The sequence below is a fragment of the Pomacea canaliculata genome, linkage group LG1, assembly GCF_003073045.1.
Source record: "Pomacea canaliculata isolate SZHN2017 linkage group LG1, ASM307304v1, whole genome shotgun sequence".
Lineage (NCBI taxonomy): Eukaryota > Metazoa > Mollusca > Gastropoda > Architaenioglossa > Ampullariidae > Pomacea > Pomacea canaliculata.
Window position 1 is genome coordinate 25,815,983 of NC_037590.1, and position 18,866 is coordinate 25,834,848.

General features: G+C 39.3%; 1 protein-coding gene and 1 long non-coding RNA gene across 5 annotated transcripts in view; one reads left to right on the forward strand and one right to left on the reverse strand.

The window, feature by feature from the left end:
* LOC112559722 (rab11 family-interacting protein 3-like) overlaps positions 1–18,866 on the forward strand; it is a 63,549-nt gene that overhangs the window by 39,471 nt on the left and 5,212 nt on the right. For all 3 annotated transcript variants that reach the window (XM_025231078.1, XM_025231087.1, XM_025231096.1), the window contains 4 exons: positions 1,024–1,105; positions 7,605–7,742; positions 14,032–14,178; positions 17,748–17,888. In XM_025231078.1, coding sequence (XP_025086863.1) covers positions 1,024–1,105; positions 7,605–7,742; positions 14,032–14,178; positions 17,748–17,888 — 508 coding nt within the window. The remainder of the gene's footprint in view (positions 1–1,023; positions 1,106–7,604; positions 7,743–14,031; positions 14,179–17,747; positions 17,889–18,866) is intronic.
* LOC112559881 lies at positions 5,107–11,511 on the reverse strand. 2 transcript variants are annotated; one of them, XR_003098430.1, is made up of 4 exons: positions 10,997–11,511; positions 9,110–10,776; positions 6,868–6,983; positions 5,107–6,248 (listed from the first exon to the last, which is right to left on the reverse strand). It is a non-coding gene; the product is annotated as an uncharacterized LOC112559881 (long non-coding RNA). The 2 variants fall into 2 exon arrangements; XR_003098428.1 differs by having other exon boundaries at positions 5,107–6,983.

Below are 18,866 nucleotides of genomic sequence, written 5' to 3' on the forward strand. Positions count from 1 at the left end.
CACTTTACATAAATATACTCCACAAACATTAAGATAAGAATTTCTGAACTCTGTATTTCCTTTCATTTTTCAAATAAAGTTGAACTAAGACATCTTTTTATACAAATGACTAATATGTTATAAAGCTGGACATAAAACATTTTTATAATATCAATCTTTCTTTTAAAAAATCTCTGATGATCTTGGGTAAACAGTCTAAACTTGTGGCATGTACCTGAATTATTAGCTAACTTTATTGAAAGATCAAAGTAATAGGATATAAAAAAAGAATCGCTCAGGAATTTAAAAAAAATATTGGATCCGTCTTGGTGAGTAACCTACCACATCTAGCCATACATTGTCGGTATCTTTATTCCTGCTTGCTAGTCACCTGTAACTACGTTTTCCAGCAGGGCAAATTCAGAGCAAACCTTTTCTTCTTCAAGGCTAGTCCTCAGTTGGTCTGCTGGTTGTGGTCACAGTAGTAGCTGCTGGCAGTGCTCAGCTTGCTCTTTGTTCTCAGTGATATTTACTGTCTTAACAAATCTTTCTTTTACTTTGCAATTTTTATTTACGTCATTAACCTGCATTCAGACAAAGAAACTAAGATCACTCAAACTCGTTCATTCTAACAGCTGGCATCTAAACCAGGCTCTACCACATTCACTCCCCCTCCCCACAGGAAGAAATAACCTGGGCATTTGACTGCATGTCTTACGCGATAAGCCATTACAAAACGCACACACACACACACACTTTCTACTCTGTATTTGCATGTGTACATACAACCTATTTTTGCTCTGACGATAAACCGTAATGAAAATGTAAATAAAGACTGTAAATATTTGAGACTCTACTCACAGTCACTCTTTGCACCATTAAACATCATACGATCTTTGCTAGGCATGCTTTAACTGCTGTTTTCACAAGCCAATCCATATTTATTTTATACACTGATATCATGACTGCATTCAGCATGAGAGAACCTTGGAACATTTTTGAAGACTGTTGCAGCACTGATAATGTTTTTTTTATTGCTTGTAGGTTACAGCGTATTGAAAGTGAATATGAAGACATGAAAGAGAAGATGCCTACACTACAACAACAAATCTTAAAATTGAGATCTGTAAGTATAGAATATGCAAACTGTTGGTAAAGCAGTAGTCCTTTCCACAAGTGGATGTTTTCCTTTTTGTTTGCTCGGTGCTATAACATCTCCAACAGATGAGGCCTTTGGTAGTTCCTGCTGGCTGATTAGGGTGTGACGCAGATGGTGGTGGCTGTGGCTGTGATACTTCTGGTTTGTGTGGAATCAGAGATTATAAATAAAAAGGACAGCCAACTCTAAGCGCACGAAGTGAGATAGCGTTGACTCATCTCGTGTCCATGATATGGAAGCTTAAGTTATTGACAGGCAACTTCCGGTCGCTTTGTTTTGTATCCGCGAGTATCTTGGAATCCTTTGCTATTGAAGAAATCCTCTTTGTAAGTATGTTTTGATATATATTTTTCAATATGTGAATTATAATGTTAAATATCTACACTCAAACAGAGCGTAGTATCGTAGTATTTGTATTTATTTTAAGAGTCAAGATGGTTTTGTCAGCAAGTTCTCGCTCTCTAGCTCATTGTTTTTCTGAGTGGTTACAGAGAGTAGTTACCTTTGATGATGATGATGATGATGATGATGATGATGATGATGATGATGATGATGAGGTTTTATAACGCGCAAAATCCGTATCATGGAGAAACGCTCAATGCGCCGAAATTTTACATAAAAGTACACCAATAAAATCCACATTAGCAGTTGCAGAAAACCAAAAGGAATACAGTATCAAACGATCCGACGGCTAAAGAGGACCACAATTGTGAGAGACGATCTGCTGCTGCAAAGCGCATGAACACTACTCACAAACGCAGGTCCACAAATCAGGAGAAGGAAAAACAGGTGTTCGCATGGGCATTGTAGGAAAAATGAAGGGTAAGATCATCAGGTGCTTGGCCCTGCAGTACAGTCTTCAGTCCTCTTGACGAGTGCTGAGCTACATGCACTGTGGTCATATCTCTGTGACCTGTATATAGCTGATCGATACAGGCCACACTATCAAAAGTCACGATGACCACCTCTGATGATGATAACTCATTCATGTTGACAGCAGTAGAATGTTTCAATGTTCAATGATAGTACAGCGGTAGTGGATAAACAACGAGACAGGTACCATGACACGTGACACAAGACACACGAGATATAGTCGGATGGATGGAAAGGGCAACAATTGCCAGTAACCTGGTGTTGGATATACACAGTTCAAAAGCTCAGCATGAAGTGGTTCAGTGTTATAGTTCGGTCTCTACTCCGTCATGCGGTGATGTCATCAGTGACGACAATGTACAATGACGTAGAAATGCAGCGGACTGGGTACTGAAGCACAAACAAAAATAAATGTTGATAAAGTATAAGAAGACCACAGAGTCACAACTACTGCCTGTAGGCACCACACTCGTAGAAAATTCACTCTCAAATCGGTATATCACAGAGATTCACATAGACCCATACGATCTGTCTGAAGCAGAACTATGTCACACAATTCCACTGATCGAAGGTGAAAATAAAACTGTAAAGAACGGTCACCACTGATCATCTCCCACACAACAGAGCCGAAACCGAGGTCACCAGGATGGAAAGAGCATCATATCCAAGCTGTCGCAGCCAGGCACGCTTCAAATTAAAGTTGACAGCAAAGCCTAGGGAAGCAACAATAACACATCAGGCAAGACCCAAGACAAAGTAGGTTCCACCCATCCGCCATCTTACTACGTCATTTGCCAACGACATGCCTACCACAACATAATTTACGTGAGGTAAAACGCAAAGGAAAAACAAAAAGTATTAGAGAATGACAGAGTCCAGATGAGGGAAGGCAACAAACATTAGTAAGCAATGAGAACCCAGAACAAAGGAAATAATGGAAACTGGATTAATTCGTTCCAAGCCCCGCAGAAAACCTCTCCAGCCTATTCGAGGCTGCCCACTGGCCTGGAATTTGTCAGCATATAATATGTGCAGAAAAACATGAGTCTTAATTCAACAAGAAAATAAGAAATAAAAGTGTATTTTTATTAAAACAAATCAAAACAACAAAACAAAAAAAAAACCAAAATGTACTGTACAGTACAGTAAATTGTGTTTTCATTTAACTGTACCTGTACCAAACTTTATGGCAGGAGGGAATGAATGTGGAGGGAGGAGGGAAGGGGGATGGTTATTGTCACTGATGACGCAAGCAAGGCGCGCTGGGCCGAATGAACGCCATTCGGCTCAACTCGGCTCATCTCGGACGTTCGGATGTTCGAGTTCCAAATATTTGTTCGAATTCCAAGACAAAATTTTCTCAAATTTCCTGGTCGAATACCGATTTGGTCGAAAGTCAAGGCGTTCGAGAACCGAGGTATCACTGTATTTAATTCCTGTGAAATAAATATGCACAAGACGGCAAATCATTTAGTGACCTTTCATACCTGGATAAAAAATAGAGCTTACAGTTAGAAAAGTAACTTTTTTCTTCCATTATCTGTTTTGCTTTTTTTACTTAAACTTGTACTTTACTTAAAGTTTGTTTCATCATAATTGGTTTGATCAAGTCTGCCTGGAGATCTTGGAAGAGTCTTGTAGTGTTTTGATGTCAGATGAGAACATTTCAGACAACGTTTACTTTAGGAAATAATCCCTATTGTTGGTGGTAAGTATACAGGCTGTAAAGTTTTGCACTGTTTTGAGTACATTATTAACAATGACTAGAAAATACCAGCAGTTTGAAGCAAATACTAAGTGTATGCAGCAGCAATTGTTTTTTATATACATATACTAATAGTGCGTTTTCCTCTAGACAGTGATATGATGGCAATGGTATTGATCCTACATTCAGTTATTTTTAGTTTGATTTTTTTTTGTTCTTTAAATGCACTTTTCATATATTAATAATGTGGTACCAGTAAACTGTTCTTAAATTATTTCAAATGAGATAACTTTGTATATGTCTACTTTTTCAGGACATGCACTACTACATGATTTACAGTTTCTTAACCAGTGTTTGCAGAAGAAGAGCAGGTTCAAAACTGCAAAAGAAAAAACATATTCAAAATTTCACAAGGAATTTTTAATGGATTGTAAAGATATTGAAAGGCGTATCTTATCTCTGCATCAACATGGATCTGCCTAATTGCATTTGAAACGATGGTAAATGAAAACTACAACTTGGCTAATAGTCTGCAGCTGATGAGGAAATAGAGATTGTAGAGTACATTGGAGGCTATGTGTTATGTAATGTTAAGAAATGAGCAATTAAATTATCTCATAATGAGAAAGATGATATTTTGTCATGTTTAAAAGAACTCACACATGAACCTGACACCAGTACAAGAGCTTCTGAGCCTGCTGTGAAATCAATGACACATTATGGGTAGAGGGGGATGTACAGAATTAAAACCCATGTGGTTTAAATTTTTCTGAAGTTCAAGTATATATTTAGACAATGCTTCGATGGACAGGTGGACTTTGTCCTTTTGTATTTGTATTTTATCAATTGTTGCCAGAGTCAGTTTGCACTTGCTTATATGAACAAATGTACACTGTCCTAGCATCGTAGAATATTTTAGTTATGATCGTCAAATTATGATTTTATGGTTCGTGCACACCGCAAGTGCAAGAAGTATATGGAAAAGTTTAAACTGTCAACACTTACCTCAATAAAACAGAAGGGACTTAGAAAAAGTCTTAAGGCTTCAAGCTCAAATGTGTAATTGGGTTTTTAATTTTGAACATCCACCTTTATCCATAATATGGGTCAGTGATCTGCACTCCTGAATATAGTGTGCTGTGATCTGGCACATACCCATCACCTACTCTTTTGTTATATGTATATTTTTACATGCTGTTGCTTTAATAGTTTTTTAAAACACAACAAGTGATTCCAGATTTATGTTATTGACTGCCCCATGTTTTTTTATGTGCTAATGCCTTTTCATACTCTCTACTTTGCTGTGAAAAGAAAATGCCATTTGCAAACATATTTGGTAAAATGTAAATTAAAGGTATGATAGTAATTTTGTCGTCTATCCCTCCTTAAAATCCATGCGAATTCAAATTGTCATCACAAAATTAATTAATACTGAGTTGACATAATATAGATGTCCTTGTATTTCGATTAATTTTGTATCATCTCCTTTATTTACATTTGTGCAAGATTAATATTGATCATAATGTTAAAATCACCGTCCCAACTTCAGGTTGATGCTATTTTCTGCTTTAAGAGAGACATTATACTTAATGTGTCAATGTCATGGCTATAAGAGTAAAACATTCAAAAGTTACGGTTTATGTAGAAAATGATTGTCATCAGACGTAATATTTTTGTGTAGAAAATTATTGTCATCAGACATGTAATACTTTTTGTATAAAAGCTAATGGACTGTTTTGCCAAGCCTAATTATCCAAAAAGCGTTGTAATCTTAAGCATAAGTAGAGGAGCTTTATGTGATGTATATATATATAAAATAAAAATTGATGTGTGTTGATTCCATGGCTTTTAATCACTTTGGCACTTACATTCATGCACACTCAATTCAATAAAGATAACTGCCTGAGAAATTGTATATTTTTATTGTTCGGCTGTATTTCAGCCAAGGTCAGGAACAAGGCAAAATAAGAGACAGGAGTCTGTAATAAAGGAACATAGTACCTCATTCTTATCCACTAATTGATACCATTGGTGAAGTAAGATTATATGTAACATTTCGTGCACAATCAGAACTTTATACCGCGAGTTAATAAAAGATGTGTCAAGGGTAGACAGTCTTAAAATGTAAACAAATGTTATATAAAAAACCTCTTATTATTGAAGCAACAATCAGGTCTACTCTTATCATCAATGCTTTAGCTTAGCTACTGCAGATGTTTTTAACCAGCTGACGTGAAATATATGAGTATCTTATCATGCAAGGATGTAAAGGCATCAAGAGGTATAATGCAGAATGTTGAAGCTAGAACCATTAAGAACATTAAATTGGTAGACATAATGTCAACAGTTTCACATAAAACGCATTTATTAATAATGCATTACTCTTGACAGTGACCATGTTGTATCATAGTAATGAATAATTAATACTCACTGATGGCTTCCTAGTATATGGCTTAGGTGTTTCAATGGTCTATTTTGGCATAAACTCCATGGGTTGACTTACTGGGATACGGTGATGACAAATGCCTTTACCTGAAAAGTGAACAAATAGGTAAAGATCTACAGGCAGATAAAAAGTAGCAAATTGTTTCAAATAGATTAATGTAAGGCAGGCAGACCTGTAACTGATCTTTTGACAAGTTGTCATAATAAACTAATTATCTTGTGTACAGAATTAGCCCACTAATTTGCTGATTTAATCCAGCCCCAGCAAAGAGTTATTTGAGCTTTTGAAGAAGGAACACTAAGTGTTCTGATGTTTTGATTTATTTTTAAATATACATTGCTAAATAGGGGTTGAATTTAAGTAATCCTGTTCATGTTAATGTTAGTATCTACAAAAATGCAATCATTTAATGTGCTTCTCAATTCTTGTTTTACCTTGTGTTGGTTATATTATAACATAACATTATAATAGGTTACTTATTTTCTTCACACACACACAAGCTTTCTCACTCTCTAATACGATCCAGCACTCAGCAGTCTCCACAAGTTTTAAGACACCTGTGCTGGATAAATGTTGTGTGATTAATAGTTTGACTATTTTTACAACTATGAATCTTTTGATCTTTCACAGCAATGCTTACAGCCACTGAAAAATCAAAATATTCTAAAATATAAAAAGCTATATTTATCTCGCCTGTTGACTTACCTTCAATGTAACATTCTGGTTTGAAATGTCTGGAGCAAGTGGTCGCTCTTTCAAGACAGAATCATATTCACAGCTCTCACAAGATCTGATTTTCCCAGTCTTGATTGTGTCCTCTTCTTATGCGAAAAAATGATAAACCTTTGTATTGACATTTGCAAGCAGGGCATCCTGGAATCACACAACTAGTGCTTGGCATATCAAAATAATAATGACAGTAGCTTTGCGACGCGCTGTGCAAAGCACAAACTGGAAAAGGCGAAGCAATAACTTAGTGCAGCGCATGCATGACACAAGAGATCTGTTCCTGCGCAAGAGTTGGCTTGTTATTTATAGTCTTGGGTGGCTTATCAATTGCCTTTTGATTCATAACGCCCTTTTTTACACATTACCTATCCTTTTATATTATCATTTTTTCTTATGTTGGCTTTTTTTCCATTAGTGTTGGTGATTATTGAATCACCTGGGGATCTTGTTTTCCACCCTTTTAACATTATCTTCTCTTGCCATGTTATAGCCATAGCTACTGGCATGGTATAAAAAATAATGAAAGCCTTTCGGTATGTTTAGTTTCATTCAAACTTTGACTTTGTTTTGAACCAGACAGATCTCATGAAAAGATCTTTCTAACCGTAGATCACATGCTATTTTTTTAAGATTTGATATTTTCATTACTCTTTTGTAATTCTTTTAAGAATGCTTATTTGAATCATCTATGATTTTAATTATCTCAATAACAGGAAAACATTGTCTTGCAAGAAAGAATCCTTGAGAAACAAGAAAGTTACAATATGCTGCATGATGACTATGAGCACCTTAAAGCCAGTTATCACCATCAGGAAGAACTGCATCACAAAGAAAGCCAATTCACAAAACAGGTATTCTTTTCCTTCAGATATTGTTTGCATAGAAGATATAATTTTTGTCTTATACTTTAATTATTTTTAAACGTACTTTTTTCTCTGTGCAACAAGCACATAACATTTTGGAATATGATAATCCTGATGTCAGATTTGTCAAAGTGACTTGTAAAACCTTATTATTAAGACTCACTAAAATCCACCAAAATCAGGTCGTTACTGAGAGGAGTTGTTGTGCATCATGACTTCAAACATGTATATAAAGTTAATTTATAAAAGTGTTGAAATAAATAACTTAAAAACCATATCATAATGTTATTTTTGCTTTTACTCAGTCGTGCTTATTCCACCATTGTTGCAACTCTCATTTCAACCAGCTTCAACCATTGTTCTGGCTATATTGAGCTCACATCTGATTCAAATTGATCCTGCCATACCATCACATAAGACTACATCATCCCAATACCAAAAGTTGAAGAGACCAGGCCTAAGCTAAATAAATGCCTGAGCCATGACAACTGCTTCTTTTTAATTGAACATCTGCATATACATTTAACATGAATCTCCAAACTAAAGATAAATGATGACAAAGGTGGTTTTTTTCATAATATCTAAGGAAAAAACATGTTTTTGCATCATTCTGAGATTTTAACTGATTTGTTTTACGTGGCCAAATGCTAGGACCAGACCATGCAGCACCAAAGATTCTGTAACCAATCATCCCATTCCTCTTTCATGATACAGGGGAGAGAGCAGAAGTTCCCAAAAAGAATTTACACTAATATTATTCTCACTTATCAGCTGTGCTATTTAATCGAATATCTCACACTGTGTTCTTTATCTTATCTACTACTCACCTGCACTTAGCCAACAAAAGACCTTGTTTTTATTCTAAAAGTGTGCTTTCTACAGTGTGTCATTCAGATAACTTCTGTGTCTCCTCTGTGTAATTCACAACTGTCTTCTAGATTTTTTGCACACCAAACATCATATAGTTTATTCATTCACAATACAGTGGGATTTGTTCATTTAGACTGGAACAAACATATGGCATCACACATTTGTGTACACACACAGAAGATATAAAAAAATAAATATGTTAATTCACAGTATCTGCAGAATAAAAACCACTTACTAACCCTATGATTACCTTTACACTAGACTTAGGCATACTTTACCTATCACCATCTTCAATATAAAGCATAAGCACCAGAAGCCTTTTTCAAAAGACACTTTGTGTTCCCTATTTAAGTCCGTCCCATTGGCAGCTATTTTTACATTTTTAAGGATAAGATTTAAGTTTTTGTGTTCTGATAGTTATGGGGGTTTTTTTAATTATTTTTTGGTGGCCTTTTGAACCACAATGTTTTTTACGCTTTACTCACCTTTTTACATTATTCTTGTTTCTTGTGTTGCATTTTATTGATGCTGATTTTGTGGTTATATCACATGGGGAACTTGCCCCTAAACTGTTTAAAATAAGTTTACTTTATGTCGTTGTGATGTGGCCCTGGCTGCTGGCATGGCGTAAAACACAGCCTTACACAATCCCTTACAGGACCATCTAGGACTTTTTTTTTAAAACGGGAGATGCTTCAGCAACAATTCCTGGACAAAGGACACATAATCACTAATCACATGTTCAATTCTTTATCAAGGAATGCCCGGTGATTTAGCATGCCTGAAGAAGGCTTTGAAGAAAGCCTTGCCTTTTGCCACCCCACTCCAGAAACAGAAAACATGCTCAGTTTTAGACTCCGTTGAATGCAGGCACACAATGGTTTTTTTTAAAAATAAAATAGAAAACTTGCGTTACAGAGTTCTGTTTTAGGTTAATCCTTCCACACCATTTCCAGTATAGTGTGGGCGGCTGTAAGGAAGATTAGGTTTCAGGCTGGCTTAAAAGGAAACATGCAGGTTGGAGACACTGAGCCACAGGATGGTACTGATTCATTGACATCCACCATTGATTACAATTCTACTTCGCTCCACTATCTCCTGACTTTTCGGAAATGGGCATCCCACAAGGCAACATACTTTTTCCTACTCTCTTCAGTGTCAAAATAGAAAGTGTGTCCATCCAGGTTTGGAAAAGGCGCGTGCAGAAGATTTATCTTTTCGCACCCCAGGGAGATCCTTACCATCCCTTGAACACAATCTTCAGATGTGCTTTAACTGTGTAGAAAACACCTTCAAATCTTCTGATGCAGAGTCAGTATGCATCTACTTTCGCAAACTGTAAGGCATGTTTCGAGACCCGTCTTTCTCTGTAAACAGCACAGTACTCATTACTCAAAATAGTCCAGAAAGTGACATTTCTTGGAGTCATCTTTGATCATAAACCATCCGACAGTCTTACTTTGTCTGTGCCGTGCACTGTGTCGCGTAACGCGATCGGGCGTTGCGGGACTCACTCTCCCACATACTCGCAATCACACAACAAACCTCCGCGCGCCCGACGCGAGCAACGAAGCCAATCACTCCTCAGTGGACACAAAACGCGCACACGAAGTGACAACACAAAACAAAAATTTATTGGCGGTCGTGTAATGCGACCGCCAGCTCAAAAGAAAATAACATAAAAGTATGGGGGAAAGGAAAGAAAAAGAAAACAAAACCCTGTTATACAGGTGGCCAACCCAAACAAATAGGGGAGAGCCCTAACACACGCCGAAAACAAAACAAAAGGGAAAACCAGACATCCATCCACACGTCTACACGCGCCCCCTAGCCTATGGCGCTCGCGTGGTCTGACGCGGTACACAACTTTCGTTGCAGTTCACAAGGGTATTCCCCCCTTTCATGTCACTGTCCGGGACGCTCGCCGCTCACTGCCACGGGTGAGTCAGTGTCACGCCCCCTAGTGCTTCCAAGGACACAGTTCGTCGTCGGTGACTCGAGTCTCGGGGCTCGACAAACAGTCCGCTAACACTTCCATGCAGGTGGTTAACTGCCCCCCGCCCCCCCGTGTGCTGACTGATGGTAGTCCGTTAATCCTTCGGCTGTGTGATGGCTTTTCACTCCGCTTGATCGAGTGATCCGGTGGTTGAGCCTACACAAAGAGAGCTCCCTAATACAGAGTCACTAAGCACATTACGACACAAATAAAAATCCCCCGAAATACAGATCCAGCACATACATCTCCCCCCACACACACACACGTCTATACAGAGATCTCTCAGCCTCAGTCGCTCACGCACTTCGCACACTTGCGCACCGGCTGACCAGCCACTAGCTAGAAAAAATGGCGACAGGAAGCTCTGACCACTCACCCAATCGGCTCATGACGTGCCGCACGCTGAAAACGCAGGAGAAGGTGGAACTGCCGCCAGGACACGTCCCCACCCCGGGGAAAAAAACACAGCCTCACACAGCCCGGTCCTGAGCACCACACGGAAGGCACGAGATACGGGAGGGACGTACCAACACAGGGAACCGCACAGCCAAGCCCTGGGTACACCAACGTCTCCTCACACCGACGCTCTTCTCTCACACTCCCGGTCCGATCCCGGGCTTTTATAAGACAAAATCCCGGCCTGGCTCTGGGCAGAGGAAAACTTCCACCCTTCCCTCCTGTCCTACCAGGACCCGCAACAAAAGGCCCCATCAGGTAAGCTCGCCTCGTCCCCTGGCACACACGCCTCGCACACCGCTGCACCAAGCAACACGCGACACACTGTTCCACTCCAAGCTAGACTATGAGACCAAGGACGTGTATAGGTGTATATTTGGATTGCTGTCTGTCTGCCAAGACCAATGCTTAGCCTCTTGCAAAGTGATCCGTCTTATGAACGATCTTCTGTGCAGTGCGGATGCAGGGAAAGGTGACTCTTGTGGTCCTCCTTGATCTGAGTGCGGCCTTCGATGTCATTGATCACACCACTCTACTAACTCGTCTCCAGATGGAGGTGGGCATTGGTGGTTCCGCCTTGCAGTGGTTCCATTCCTACCTCAGTGACCGCACACAAAGGGTGATGGTCAATCAAGCTTCTTCAGTGACAGTTCCATTGCTGTGCGGTGTCCCGCAGGGCTCTGTTTTGGGCCCGGTTCTATTTTCTATTTACACATCTCAGCTTGGTCCTCTCATTGAGAAGCATAATGTGAACCGTAAGATGTTTGCAGATGACACTGAACTCTATTTTTCATTTAGTACTGACAGTGAGTCGGTGCGTGAGGCAGTCTGTGCTGTAGAAGATTGTTGTTTAGAGGTCTTCGTCGTTCACTCAAATGGACACGCCTGCCTCCTGCACAAATGATGCTGTGCGCCGCAGGTCCTCCAGGCTGCCGTGTAGCTTCCTCAATACTGGCGTCTCATCAGTGTTTAGAGGTCAAGTCATGGATGCTGAGGAATAAACTCAAGCTTAATGATGAGAAGACAGAGGCGATGCTATGTGGTTCCAAGCTTAGCCTTAGCAAAGTCTCTCTAGACTCCATCCAAGTGGGTCAAGCTAGAATCACCCTCTCCAGCTCCGTACGGAACCTTGGACTCTGTCGACAATCTTCTAACTATGTCTGATCATGTCAGTTCTGTAGTCAAGGCATGTTATTTCCATATCCGCACACTTGGACGACTCCGATCCAGTCTTAATAAGAAGACTGCAAATGCAGTTGCTGTGTCCCTCATCAGTTCTAAATTAGACTATGCAAACAGCTGCCTCTCGGGGATTTCAAGAGCGAGTTGTCGAGGCTTCAATGAGTGCAAAATACGGCTGCGAGGATAGTTGCACGAAAGAAAACAACTGAACACATTACTCCTGTACTACGTGACCTACATTGGCTTCCTGTGGAGAAGAGAATTGAGCACAAATTGTTAACCTTTGACATATGGCTGTCTTCACGACCTTGCGCCTGTCTATCTACAAGAACTCGTTCGCCGTTACCAACCTCAGCGGAACCTTCGTTCAGCAGCCCACTTCAGACTTGAACGACCGAGTGTTCAGTCAGGGAATACTAACAAGAAGACTACGGGTTTTAGATCCTTCTTCAATGTAGCCCCGCTTTTGTGGAACTCACTTCCCCTCTCGACCAAGGAGTCTGATAGTATTGCATCTTTCAAGAAAAATCTTAAGACTCACTTGTTTAAACTTATTTGAAGTTATCATTTGACCTGCAGTTTGGTGGCTGCTGGGATCACCGCGCATTGAGCGCATCTTTGTGATGCGGATACTAGCGCGTTACAAAACTACATCATCATCATCATCATCCGCTGTTATTCTAAGTGAGCCGTAACAAAGAATGTGACTAAACCAGAAGCTTTCTTGTATCATGCCTCGTTTTAGTAGTTAATCTGAAATGTGAATAAACCGGAAGCTTTCTTGTTTCATGCCTCGTTTTAGCAGTTAACTGGAAAAATTCGTTTGCCAGCAGTCCAGAGATGTTAGTTCGTGATGAGACCTTATTCATCATCATGGGCTCCACATCTGTCTGGGTGCTTTTATCAGCTATGTTGACCTTCCAACTGAGTTTAATCCACCCTGCCATGACCATACCATCTCACATAAGACAACATCATTCCAACACCATAAGTCAGATTGATCAGGTCTAAGTTAAATGTCCAAGAAGTGACAGCTGTTTCATATTAACTGAACATGTATTTATGCATGAAATAAAAACCTCCAAACTAAAGAATAAGGATGAGTTTTTTTAAAAGAAAATGATTTAAAAAAATATTTTATGCATCATTGTGAAATTTTAACTAAATGTCTGGACATACATTTAATACGAACCTCCAGTGAAGACATGGCTGTTACTTTTTCAATTATTTAAGAGAAAATCATGTTATGCGCAGTTGTGTGATTTGTTTTCTGATTGTTCATTGCCAAGCAGCCATTTTTATTTAGTTAGATGGTGGCTGAACTTGTTTTAACAACTCATGGATGATTACAATATTTGATGTTAATAGTTACTTCTGTCATTGGAGATCAATTTGACTGTTACTATTGGGATGATGTGCTTATCACAGGGTCAATTTGACTCAGGCAGGTGGTAAATATGACTGGAGTTTTATGTTTGGGGTGAAATGATCAGCGACCCAATGAACAAATCATCTCTCAGTCTACTTTAAAATGTGCTTAATTTTTTTTTTCAATATACAATTCATGCAACAAAAAGAAAGGTCATAAAAGAGCATAAGCTGTTTGTTTTAAGTCCAGGTTGGGGAGATGATATTATATGATGAAATTCATTGGTGGAAAATTTTGGAGGTCATAACTAAGGGAGTCTGAATAAGGACATTTTACTGTAGTAAGAAAGCACAAAGAAGATGTATTGTTTCTCCTTTCCCTGTTAATGATATAATCTATTGCAGTTACTGGATGAACTGGGAAAGGAACTAGAAGACATGCGAAAATATAGGACGGAAATGGAACTGGGTAGCAATGCATCATCTGGTTCAAAAGCAGAGTCACCAGGGCACTATAGGGAGCTGCAACAAGAAATTTACAAACTTAAGAAGGTGCATTTAATGAGTTTATGTATTAGTGCTGAATCTCCTAAGCTCTCTCTCTTTATCAGAAATGGGTCATAAGCTGTGTGAGAATATACATGTTTTGCTTGGCATACAATTGTTTCATTTATTTATAAAGCACAGAAATCATCATGTCACTTTCCCCACCATCTTTGTCTCCATCTTTATAAAACCTGGTCAAAATTTAAGCTTATTGTTTGAGATATTTAAGATGCAGTAAGTACTTAATCTTATTCCACCTTGTCTCTTACTTGCCTTAGGAAATAATAAAAATTTGTTGGCTTTTATTTGGTGACACAGGGCTTCTGCTAAGGCTAAATTCTTTAGGGTACCAGGGACCCCTTCAGATTTTTAAGGGGTCCCTGTTCTTCGCCCAAATTTGAAGGGGACACCATTGATGAAAATTGAAGGGTCCTCCGAACTTTTAATGTGTACTGTACGCAATTTTTTGCGAAAGCAGAAGCCCTGGTGACAGATTCATTGTATTGCCATTATGTGCTGAAAAGTTTAGCAGTTGGAACACATGGCATTATGAACAGCACATCATTTTCATTTATCAGGGGCATTTTTAGTTTGTGTACAGTTAAAATTTCTTTGCACCACGGAATAGAATTTTACTTGTTATTTGGTGATAGATTCATTGTATTGCCATTATGTGCTATCTGCCTGAAACGTTTAGCAGTCGGAACACATGGCATTATGAACAGCACATCATTTTCATTTATTAGGGGCATTTTTAGTTTGTGTACAGACAGTTAAAATTTCTTTGCACTACGGAATAGAATTTTAAGTATTAATCAGAAATAAATTTCTCATTTCTCTTGTTCTCTACTCTGTGGCATATGCTAAAGCTAAAAAGAACCTCCCAAGCAGGGTATAGTTTGTAGTTTGGCAAAATAAGTCCTTAAAGATGTTTATTATTTTTAGTTATTGTCCTTATAAATTGCATTTTAAAAAAAGAAATGTTTATTAGTGCTTTTTTGTGTAAAATATGTTGATGTTATTCTGTTTGCGATCAACAGTTTAAAAAATTTTAAAATGACAAATGTTCACTGTACCACATAAAAGCATAAAAGAATGGCCTCAGCTTAGGAAGGGAGGCGAGTGTATTTGACAGGCCATAGTGAAGCAATTATCAAAGCATGATTTTCGTGTGGTAGAGGGCGCAGAGGCAGCCGAACTGGTCTCATCACTTTCCCCCTTTGCAATAGCAAAAGAGTTTAAGAATATTTCTACAAACTTCTCTGCTGATAATTCCTCGTCCAGTGCACAAATCAGAAAGGTTTAGAGATCCTGCACCAATGGAGTGGAAAACAGTTTGTCTACTGACCCATTAAAGTAACTCTGCATCGATCCCTGAACTTCTCAAAGGGGCTCATTCATTGCCCTTACCTTGCCGGGATGTCAGAGGTTGATATCAAGGCAGAATTAGCACCCCAGGGGGTTACAACAGTACAGAGAGTCATCCTGAGGAAGGACAGAAAATTTATACCTACCAATACACTCTTCATAACGTTCTGTTTGCCCATCATATCTGACTTCATTGAGGTTGGCTATTTGCTGGTCAAAATCTCTCTGTTTATACCTTCACCTTTGCGCTGCTTCAACTGTCAGCGCTATGGTCATGGGGCTAGCTTCTGCGTCACAAGCCTGGTGCTTTTGCTTCGGTAATACAGGCCATTCTGCATCTGATTGTTCTTCAAGCGCCTTACATGTGCTAACTGTGGCAGGTCTCATGTTTCTTCTTTCAAAGGCTGCCTGAAGTGGAAGGAAGAGGAGCCCGTTCAGCGCATACACGTGAAATCTACACCAATGCTCGCCATCGCGTAGTGGGTGGCTCCTCAGAAGCATCCTCTGGTGTAAACTCCACTTCCTACTCGGCAATCATTGCAAGACGACCGTCTGCCTCTGTATCTATCCAGACGGACATGACATGGGTCTTTTCTGAGGACCCTGTCCCAGTCCATCAGGTTATGCCTCCTCCTACAGGCATTGGTGGCAACAAGTCATCACAAAAATCTCAAGCCATACAAGCAACACAATCTGAGCACCCCCCTTCAACAGTCAGAAACACTGCACGCCAGCAAGCATGCAATACAAAATCACCAAGGAACAAGAATACCACAGCGCAGACAGTCAAAAACACAAAAACAAAACCAAAATCGACAGAAAAATCCATTACTCAGCAAGAAAACATCTGGGACTACTAAAGCAGCACCATCAGTCCATTTCTAATCGCTTGTTTTCTCTTGGCCAGCAGGCGATGGATGTGGATGAACGACGTTTAATGTCGTCTTCTCCATCCCGCCATCCCCTGCCTTCTTCTTCTCCCTCTGTTTCTGTGAGGTGCTCTGCGTCTTTTCCTCACAGAGTAACAATCCTTCAATGGAACTGTCGAGGCATCCAAGCCAACTGTGAAGAACTCTGATACCTAGCATCTCGTTTCTCTCTTGATATTATAGCACTCCAGGAGACTCTTTTCCTACCTTCCACCTCATTTTCCTTCAAAGGCTATCGAGTTTTACGTCAAGACTCATAGACTGATATCCCTTCAGGTGGGACTGCTCTTCTCATTCGCTCCCACCTTTTGTTTAGCCTTTGTTTAGGCTTCTTGTGTCGGGGGTGAACACCCAGCCTCCCTCTGGCTGGGTGACTAAGCTGGCCACCACTTTTTTTTTCCTTTTCTTTCTTTTTTTTTTAACTTATGCTTTTCCTTTTTCTCCCTTACCTGGCCCTTTCATCTATATTGTTTTTCTAATCAAACGCCACCCTCTTATACTTTAGTTTTAATCTCCCTATCTTATGTCTAAACTGGTCTTTCACCTGTCTTCTTGCTTCCCATCATGCCTATCTTTTGATGTCATTTTTCCTCCTTTAGGCCCCCTGTATTTGCCTAGCATGTCGGGGGAGAATTGAATCCTGGAGGATGAGGTCCCTGATGGGTTGTGGCCCATCATACCAATACACCTCTTTGGCCCAGACTTCTCCTAGACGGGAGGTTGGTGTGGCCCAGTATAAAATGTCCTTAAATAACCTTATTATGTTTGTGTACGACCGTGTATGTGTTCTTATTCTTCTATGTACTTTATTAAGCTTATTTCTCGACTGCAAGTGGCACACATATGATCTGTATACATACAATGCTCTGTATTACATTGTCATTCGTTTTTATTTTTGTAAAGTGGATTGAATCTGCTCTGTAGTGGAGAAATTCGCTTCTTATTATTATTATTAAAAGGTCTTTATTTTCAGTGTGGTCAGACCTGTTTAAGGCCATAAGAGGAGCAACTAGTATGTGACTTCATCGATATCTTATATATGTTGAGATGAAGATAGAAATAATTATTTGAACAACCAGTTTGAATTTGACTGAATTTAGTTTCGCAAAAAAAGCTCCTTATGTCATCTAATGTTTTAAAGAGATTTTATATTACTTATCAACTGGAAACAATGTTTATGCATTTTAATAAAGAACAAAACCTCCAGCATGCATTAAGAATATACTGTTTTTAATGGCACTGATTAAAGAAAAATGTAATCTAGTATTTGTTTTGTAGGAGAACCAGGGCTTGCGAGATAGCAATGAAGATCTTAATGCACAGCTGATGAGTCATTGTGTTGAAGAGGGAAAATCCCTCTTGAAAAGTGGAAATGGAAAATCATTAGCAGAAGAATTAGAGCATTTGACCAAAGAAGAGGTGAGCCACTACTTTCTTTCAATATTTTGTCTTACAGTATTGCAGCTCTTGCATTGAATTACTATCTTTTTGAAGACAGAACATCCCAGGTGCATTTAAAAGGCATTTTCTGGTGTAGATTGTTGGCAAGATTATTGTTTTCTTGGATAATAAACAGTGGTTATTCTCTGATCGTGATCTGGTTAAATCCTTTACATTGGTGACAAGAATCAAGAGTTTTGGGGGTTTTTTTTGCATAATATGATAAAGATTGCTTATAGCACACTATTACCTAATGACTCATAATGGTTTTCAAAAATAATACATAACGGTAGATACAGCATAACAACATTCTTTGTTATTTAACAGTAGTGCACATGAGCACTTACAGACAGTCGAATTTCAGAACAAATGCGGATAATTTTTCTGATTATATTTTTATAGTTATGTCCTCTATAGCTTATGAGCTGCTTGTTCCTGGGAAAAATGAGCTTGTTAGTCATCAGTCCCATGTTACTTCTTGATTATAAGTGTACCATATTATAACTTATGCAGCAGTGATTTTTCTCCAATAGTTATGTAATTTTTATCCATATTAGAGTGAGACAATATTTTACCAAAATGTGGTGACATGGTCAGGGCAGGAAGGGGGAGGTAGGGGTAGGGTTGCCCCTGTGTTCTTACCCCTCTTCCACATAGAAATCGTGGATCCAGGAATATTTGGACATCACGTGCCGTTCGGGTATGCTCACCCTTGGCCAGGTTCAGGGATGGGTATTTAAGCCCAACTGCAAGCAGTCCTGAGGCTGAGGCGCAGGACAGCTGGAGCAGGCATGAGGAAAGCAACACAGGACCAGCAAGATGTGTGTCAAGCAAAAGGACTCCACTGCCAACTTCCTATCAGTGTAATGGCCACCTACCTACGTACTGAGGAGAGGGACCATTGCTGCGAAGACTAACGCCCAGCTGATGTGGTTTTCGAATTCTTTAGCCAAAACA